This window comes from Sapajus apella, unplaced genomic scaffold, assembly GCF_009761245.1.
Source record: "Sapajus apella isolate SASKATOON/1434 unplaced genomic scaffold, GSC_monkey_1.0 scaffold108, whole genome shotgun sequence".
NCBI lineage: Eukaryota > Metazoa > Chordata > Mammalia > Primates > Cebidae > Sapajus > Sapajus apella.
The window spans coordinates 5,580,769-5,589,746 of record NW_022437048.1 but is presented as its reverse complement, the minus strand read 5'-3'; the positions used below and the strand labels follow the sequence as shown (position 1 = coordinate 5,589,746).

Genomic DNA, 8,978 nt, shown 5'->3' with positions numbered 1-8,978 from the left:
CCGTCTCAAAAAAAAAAAAAAAAAAAAAAAATTTACAAGTAAAAAATCTGGTCTATGTACAGTGGAAATCCATTTGCATATTTTTAAATACATAAAAACGGCCAGGCACCATGACTCACGTCTGTAATCCTAGCACTTTGGGAGGCCAAGATGGGCAGATTGCTTGAGCTCAGGAGTTCAAGACTAGCCTGGCCAACATAGTAAAACCCTGTCTCTACTAAAAAATACCAAAACAATCAGCCAGGCGTGGTGATGGGCACCTGTAATTCCAGCTACATGGAAGGCTGAGGCTTGAGAATTGCTTGAACTCAGGAGGTCGAGGTTGCAGTGAGCTGAGACCATGCCACTGCACTCCAGCCTGGGCAACAAAGTGAAACTCTGTCTCAAAATAAAATAAAATGAAAACTGGCCGGGCGCGGTGGCTCAAGCCTGTAATCCCAGCACTTTGGGAGGCCGAGGCGGGTGGATCAGGAGGTCAAGAGATCGAGACCATCCTGGTCAACATGGTGAAACCCCGTCTCTACTAAAAATACAAAAAATTAGCTGGGCATGGTGGCACGTGCCTGTAATCCCAGCTACTCAGGAGGCTGAGGCAGGAGAATTGCCTGAACCCAAGGGACGGAGGTTGCGGTGAGCCGTGATCGCACCATTGCACTCCAGCCTGGGTAACAAGAGCGAAACTCCGTCTCAAAAAAACTAAAAAAATAAAATAAAATGAAAACAAAACATACAAACAAAAATGCAATGAAAAAGGTTCAGAAGAAGTTACATCCCTAAATATAAACAATAGTTATCTCTGAAGGTGTGATTACGAGTGATCTTTGTTTTTTTCCTTTTCCTACCAATACTTTGTGATTTCTCCAACATGTATATTATTTTTACACAAAAAATAAAGGTTAAAAATATCTGAATATTACATAAATTTAAAAGTTTCTATTTTCTCTTCTACTAATGTATTCTTGGTGAATCTTAGAAAAGGGTCCCAGCAGTATGAGATATGAGACAATGACATCTGGTAACATAAGACTTCTCTTAATAACAAGGCCTACTTGAATATCACCTTTAAGAAGAAAATATAGATATATATACACACATATATATACATATTAGTATGTATATATGTATATAGACACTTGTGTATGTGTGTGAATATATATATAGTTTTGTTAATTATAAATAAAAGAGTACACGGCAGGATCAGCCGGGCATGATGGCTCACACCTGCAATCCCAGCCGGCGGACTGCTTGAGGCCAGGCATTCCAGACCAGTCTGGCCAACATGGTGAAACCCCATCTCTACTAAAAATACAAAAATTAGCTGGGCATGGTGGTGCACACCTGTAGTCCCAGCTACTCAGGAGGCTGAGCCAGGAGAATCACTTGACCCCCGGAGGCAGAGGTTGCAGTGAGCCGAGATCGCGCCATTACACTGCAGTCTGAGTGACAGAGCGAGAGACTGTCTCAAAAAAAAAAAAAAAAAAGTCCTGGCGTGGTGTCATACCTGTAATCCCAGCACTCTGGGAGGCCGAGGTGGGCAGATCACCTGAGGTCAGGAGTTCGAGATCAGCCTGGTCAACATGGTGAAAACCCCGTCTATACTAAATATACAAAAATTAGCCAGGCGTGGTGGAGGGCACCTGTAATCCCAGCTACTCGGGAGGCTGAGGCAGGGAGAATTGCTTGAACCCGAGAGACGGAGGTTGCAGTGAGCCAAGGCTGTACCACTGCACTCTAGCCTGGGCAACAGAGTGAGACTCTGTCTCCGAATAAAAAAAAAAAGTATAAGACAGGATCTCTGGACCTAGACTTCCAGGACTCAAATTCCAGGTACACTATTTACTGGCTACATAATTTTGATAAAATTTGTAACGTCTCTGTGCTAGTTTCCTTATCTGTAAAATGGGATTCCTGCTAGTCACTGAACTGAGTTAACTATTTAAAACATTTTGTCCCTGGCACATAGTAAACACTCAGTAAACTATTATTGTTATTTTTGTTTAGTCATTTTTTTATTTTTAGACACAGGGTCTTGCTCAGCTGCCCAAGCTAGGGTGTAATGGCAAAAGCATAGCTCACTGTAACTCAAATTAGTTCAAGCCATCCTTGTGCCTCAGTCTCCCAAAGTGCTGGGATTATAGGCATGAGCTACCACGCCCAACCTATTTGATTATTCTTTTAAAAATTGTTAACTTTTTTTTAAAGTTGAGGCTACTGAAGCATTAACATCGGTTAAATCACTTGCCTGAAAACAAGATGCTGGCTTTTGGGGTATGGGGGGAAAGTGAGGGACCAGAGAGGAGGAGACAGAGACAAATACATATAAACAAAGCAATGTCATGAGTCTCTTTTCCAAATTACTAATCTTTTTTTTTTTTTTTTGAGACAGTCTAACCCTGTCGCCCAGGCTATAATGCCATGGTGTGATCTTGGCTCATGGCAACCTCCGACTCCCAGGTTCAAATGATTCTCCTGCCTCAGCCTCCCAAGTAGCTGGGATCATAGGCGCCCACCACCACGCCCAGCTATTTTTTGTATTTTTAGTAAAGAAGGGGTTTCACCATGTTGGCCACGCTGGTCTCGAACTCCTGACCTCATGATCCACCTACCTCAGCCTCCTAAAAGTGCTGCTAATTTGCTAATCTTAAGAATTACAAATGGAAGGTACGTAGCACAGTGCTCAGTATTTCCTTCCTTTCTTCCTTCCTTTCCCAATCCAACTGTTTCTTCCCGTCAGCTTTCGTTGTTGACATCAAAAACAAAAAAAAGAAGAAACAGACCTGGTTTAGTCATTCACATTCCCAAACCATCTTTCCTACAGACTTTCATTAATAAGTAGTAAATGTAGTAGCATGCACCTATAATCCCAGCTACTCTGGAGGTTGAGGTGGGAGGACGGCTTGAGCCTAGGAGCTTGAGGCCAGGCTGGGCAACATAGTAAGACCCAGTCCCTTTTAATTATTTTTTAAGAAAGAGTCTCACTCTGTCAACCAGGCTGGAATGCAGCAGTGCAATCTTGACTCACTGCAACGTCTGCCTCCTGGGTTCAAGTCATCCACCCACTTCAGCCTGGAGAGCAGCTGAACGCCACCACACCTGGTTAATTTTTTTGGTAGGATGGGACTTTTGCCATGTTGCCCAAGCTGCTCTCACACTCCTGGGCTCAAGGTTCCACCCGATCAGCCTTCCAAAGTGTTGAGGTTATAGGTGTGAGCCAACGCCTTTGGCTGACCCTGTCTCTTAAAAAGAACAAGTTAAACTAAATGTACTTCTTTTAACTCCATTCCAAATAAATAGCCATACATTAGGAAACAGGAAATTACACTTTGGTCTTTTCCAAGTCAATTTTTTTTTTTTTTTTTTTTTTTTTTTTGCAGAATTCCATTAGTCAAAATATACCCATAACTTAAAAATGCTAGAAACTTAGAGAACGTGCTGTATACTTTTTGAATGATTATTTAGAACTCACTTTTATCCTCAATTTCCCTGCCTTTTATATGCATATCAGTAAAGAAAAACTCCTAAATCAATAGACCTGAGTTCCAATTGTACCCAGGTCAATAATTAGGCCACGAACCTTAAGTTGGTGATTTTTGCCTCTTTAGCAAAAAAGAGTTAAGTAGGCCATGTTACTAATAGATCCCTGCTAGCTCCAAAATTCTATGGCCTCTTGTACAAACATAAAAGTGAACAATTTTCACAGGCAATTTCTTGACTCAAAGATGTGTCCTCTGACTATAATCTCCCATTTCCCCTTGTCCTCTTAGAGAGATCCTGCTCACATTCCATTAACCCCCACTTCTTTCATGAAACCTTCCTAAAGACTAAGTAGAACAAATTGCTCCACATACTTTGGGCCCCCATGATTGTATTGCATCTATTGTAGACGACTATATACCGTCTACCATCTCTGGAGTCTCACATCTTTCTCGATGCCTGGCACATAGCAGGTGCTAAGGATGTGTTTAAAAGATTTGAGTCCACAAAGTTAAATGAGGTTCCTGTCAAGTTTCCGTATCTACTATGAGAGTTTAGCTTAATCTGAAGACACACAGAGGCCAACCTGCAGCACAACCAAAGCTCGGTCCCAGCCAGACCCACATATGCAATGCAAATTTATCCTGAGCATTTGTACAAAAGCGAAACAAAGGTATCATTCCTGCAGATGATCTGGGCACCCACTCTGGGGATTATCCTAATCTGTCTCAACTCCCTATCCAAAAATTTCTATGCCCTGCTCTTCTTTGTTCCATGGCACTTACGACTTTCTGCCATACTACATGATTTTATTAATGTTTAGTATTTACAGACACTTACCAAAACATAAGCCCCACTAATGTAGGGATTTTTGTCTCTTTTGTCACAAATGGTGCCCAGCATGAGTGCCTGGCACAGTGAATTTTTTTTTTTTTTTTTTTGAGACTGTCTCATTCTGTCTTCCAGGCTGCGGTGCAGTGGCACAACATTGGCCCACTGCAACCTCCACCTCCCGGATTCAAGTGATTCTCCTACTCAGCCTCCCGTGTAGCTGGGATTATAGGCGTCCACCACCACGCCCAGCTACTTTTTGTATTTTTAGTAGACATGGGGTTTCATCATGTTGGCCAGGCTGGTCTCAAACTCCTGATCTCAAGTGATCTGCCCGCCTCTGCCCCCAAAGTGCTGGGATTACAGGCCTGAGCCACTACACCCTGCAACTGGCCTTTTTCTGAAGACAGTGTCTCACTCTCTATTGGCCAGGCTGTAGTGCAGTGGCATGATTATGTCTCACTACAGCCTCAACCTCTTCAATATCCTCAGGCTGAGATGCCCCTTCCACCTCAGTCCCCAGAGAAGCTGTCACTACAGGTGCAATTTTTGTATTTTGGGGGGTAGAGACAGAGTTTCGCCATATTGTCCAGGCTGGTGTCGAACTCAAGGCTCAAGTGATCCGCCCACTTCAGCCTCCCAAAGTGTTGGGATTACAGGCAGGAGCCACTGCGCCCAGCCCACAGTGTATCTTTTAAAAATCATTAATAATTATTTCCTTCTATCTTAGAGCCCCCAAGAGTCATGAGTCACCGCCTTCATAACCCTATCTTGCACTGCCTTTATTTCCTCTGCTCCATCCACTGACAGTAGGCTTCCCAGTAAAATTCCAAGAACTGGGAGGAAAATATTTGTATTTAACTCCTAGGCTGTAACTCTTTCTTTCTCTGCTCATTTGTTGATACAGAAATAGTACTCAGATGGCCAGGTGAGATGGCTCACACCTGTAATCTCAGCATACTGGAAGGCCAAGATGAGTGAACTGTTTGAGCCCAGGAGAGCAGCCTGGACAACATGGCAAAACCCTGACTCTACCAAAAAAAAAAAAAAATTAGCCAGGCATAGTGGCCCACACCTGTAGCACCAGCTACTTGAGGTAGGGAGGGGGTTTGAGGTGGGAGGATCACCTGAGCCTGGGAGGTCAAGGCTGCAGTTAGCTGTAATGCCACTGCACTCCATCCTGGGCAACAGAGTGAGATCCTGTCTCAAAAAAAAAAAAAAAAAAAAAAAAAGAAACAGTATTCAGACAGCTATACCAAATAACAAATAGATGAAATAACCAAAGCTTTATTCTTTCAGTTCCAATAATAATCATTTCTAAGTGGTGTTCACTTTAGATTTTAAACTGATGGTGGACAAAGACCAAAACTGAAAATAGTTGTTTTTTTTTTTCAAAACTGAAAATGTTGAATTAACTTTTCTGATTGTGCCCGGAACAGTGCAAATGCTCTAAGGTGCTATATACATTAGTCACAGCAGATTTCTTTTGTAGCTAATAACCTTCAGGAGAAATGAACCAATCCACCACACTTCTGAATCTATTAAATACTGAGCCATGTAAAAATAGGACACTATTGTATTTGTATTCAAAAAATAGCACCAGAACCTTCTCTATCCCCTAGTTTCAGCCAAATATGGCTCTTCCCTGCTTTAACCACTTTTTTTTTTTTTTTTTTTTAGATGGAGTCTTGCTGTCTCCAGGCTGGAGTGCAGTGGTGGGATCTCAGCTCAGTGTAACCTCCACCTCCCGGGTTCAAGCGATTCTCCTGTCTCAGCCCACCCAGTAGCTGGGACTACAGTTGTGTGCCACCACGACCCTCGAATTTTTGTATTTTTAGTAGAGACGGGGTTTCACCATATTGGTCAGGCTGGTCTTCAACTGCTGACCTCGTGTTCCACCAGTCTCCACCTCGGAAAGTGCTGGGATTACAGGCAAGAGCCACCGCACCCAGCTTTGCTTTAACCAATTTAGCTTACTAGACACAAGCAAATCAACAGTAGTCATGGACATCATCTACAGTGCTATTTTGAATACAGCTTCTAAATTCTTGAAAAAAACAAACATTAGCAACGTAAAATTAAGCTCAAGATGAGAGAAGATTCAAGCTCAGATGCTTGAATACGATGATTAGAACTAAAATAGGAAACTGCCCAGGCATGGTAGCTCACACCTGTAATCCCAGCACTGTGGGAGATCGAGGCGGGCAGATCACTTGAGATGGGCAGATCACTTGAGGTCAGGAGTTCAAGACCAGTCTGGCCAACAAGGTGAAACCCCATCTCTACTAAAAATACAAAAATTAGCCGGGCGTGGTGGCGCAGGTCTGTAGTCCCAGCTACTCAGGAGGTAGGAGAATCGCTTGAACCCGGTAGGCGGAGGCTGCAGTGACCCAAGATCGCGCCACTGCACACTCCAGCCTGGGTTACAGAGCAGAGACTCCATCTCAAAAAAAAAAAAAAAAAAGAAGAAGAAGAAGAAGAACTAAAATAGGAAACAAAGACTTTTTTTATAAAGTCACCCAGTTCTGTCATCTAGCCCTATGCCAATCTGACAAACTCAGAACCAACTTCCAGGATGAGCCTAAGAAATTCCCTTTCACAGTTTAAACGTTTTAGGCAAGTTGACACAAGCCAGGTCCTCTACGCATATTGCAAACAGTAAGTCTGCCCCGAGGCTTCTGTGATTGTTCAGTTTTGCTTAAACACCCTAAAAATAATATTCTAGATGTGAGAATGTGAAAAGGGTGAATTAAATTCTCAGCATTCAGACGTCAATGTAACGACTAAAAATTATTGGGCAGGGAAAGAAGAGAAATCTTAACAAAACCATCTTTAAATGCTAATTTCTCCACAACAGTAAGAGTGTATGGGGTGAGTTTCAACCTCCGAGTTTTAAAATTAGTTTTCTAAACACAGACTAAACATGGAATGGGTGCATCACAACGAAGCCTTCAAAAGAGTTACTCCTCAGGTTGTAACCCCTGTTTTCAGAGCACCTAAGGCTTATCTACTGCCTCCATATCCACATCCGGCCATCCCATCCTTCTGCCCTTCCCTCTCCACGTTCCCCCCACTCGTCTGGAGCAAATGATAAGTAAGTGAAATAATGACCAGCACTAAATATGACGCCAAAGTTGACATTTACAAATGATTTTCAAAACAGCTCCCCAGTGGACCTCAACAACTAGGCGGAGCACACTATGCAAAACCTATTTGCTGGTGGTCTAAAAGATAAAACCCGTCTTCTTCAGGGAAGTACTTTACTGGTAGGAAGGGCGCCTCGAGGAAGCAAGGGGGCGGCTCCAGACGCTTTTCCTGAGGACCCCAGTCTGTGTCCAGCGGATCCCGACCCGCAAGCAGCCGTGTTTCAGTGTTACATGCACAAAACTTATCATCCCAACTTCCCAGCCCTAAGACCGGAGGGGAAGTTAAAAGGGTCCTGGGGTGACGGGGGAGAGTACGACAGTCTATCGTCAGTGCTTGGGACCCAGAAAAGAGCAATGGGCAGCCGAGACGGAGCCATTCGACCGGGCGCCGGTTGGAGCCAGTCACCGGGAGAGTGGGAGATACCCACGAGAAGCGCACAAGCAAGCCCCAGAATGCAAGCAAAGGCAGAGGTGGGGATGATGGAGGATCCAGACTCTTGCCCCGGGGTGTGCCGGGGGGAAAGAGCCTCCTCGGGGCTGGAGGAGCCCACGCGTACTCGAAGCCCGCTGGGGAGGCGGCGGTTAGGCAGTTCGAGCGCTCCGCGCAGTCCCGGGGCCCCACTTGGTGGTGACGCCGGGCCCGGGCAGCGCCGGGCCAGGAGAGTCGGGACGAGGGCGGGCGGCGGGCAGAGGGCTGCGGGCGGCGGGCGGGGGCCCAGGTCCACCCGAACAAAGCCGGCGCGTGCGGGGCCTGGCTACTCACAACAAAAAGCTCATGTCGGCCGCGGCGCGGGTTGCAGGCTCAGCGGTCACGAGGCCTCGGAGAGGCGTCGCCCAGAAGAGAAGAGGAAAGGCTGATAGAACAGGCGACGACGAGGAGGAGGAGGCGGTGTGGAACGCCGGCTGCTCGGTGGCCGCCACTAGTTCGGCTCAGCCAGTTCCAATGGCAGGCGGAGGGGGCGGAAGTGGGTAGCGCTCGGCTTGAATCACTCCAGGGAGGGGAAAGAAAGGGAGGCAGGGCAGGGCTGCAGGCTCCCAGCGCGGCCCTCCCCAGCCCCTGGCCGCCCCCACCTCGCGAGCTCTCGCGATAGCAGTGCAAGCCCACCCCGCCCCTCCGGCTGCGGCCCGGGGTCCCTCACCTTCTGGTCCCTTCTGCTGCCAGGGACCACGCCCAGCGTGTGGGCCGGCGCTACCCGGCTCGCCTGTCCACCTGGTTAGGGGTCGTGGCCGAGCGCTCGGAGACTCTCTGCTGGGCTTCAGACGTCAGGGAGGAAAGGGGTTTCAGCCCCGGGATGTCTGGGTCCCGCAGTGAGGGATGGAATTACCACCGCAGTTAGGCCCAGTGAGTGCCCGTCCAAGGGCGGTGAAAGGTGATGGCATCTTTCTGTGCTAGCACTTAAAAACAGGAGGGAGTTTCATCTGGTTGGAACGACTTGGAGGAAAAGGACCAAATGGGTTTTCAAGGTCTCTGTCATTTTATGATCATATTTTTAAACCCTGAACTAGGTAAGGTCAGAGTCCATCACT

The 8,978-nt window shown here is 46.2% G+C and overlaps 1 protein-coding gene across 1 annotated transcript in view; it reads right to left on the bottom strand.

The window, feature by feature from the left end:
* MOB1B (MOB kinase activator 1B) overlaps positions 1–8,474 on the bottom strand; it is a 79,514-nt gene extending 71,040 nt beyond the window's left edge. The window contains exon 1 of the mRNA XM_032259357.1: positions 8,215–8,474. Within this exon, the coding sequence (XP_032115248.1) occupies positions 8,215–8,228 (14 nt within the window). The 5' untranslated portion in view covers positions 8,229–8,474. The remainder of the gene's footprint in view (positions 1–8,214) is intronic.
* Between the last annotated feature and the right edge of the window lie 504 nt (positions 8,475–8,978).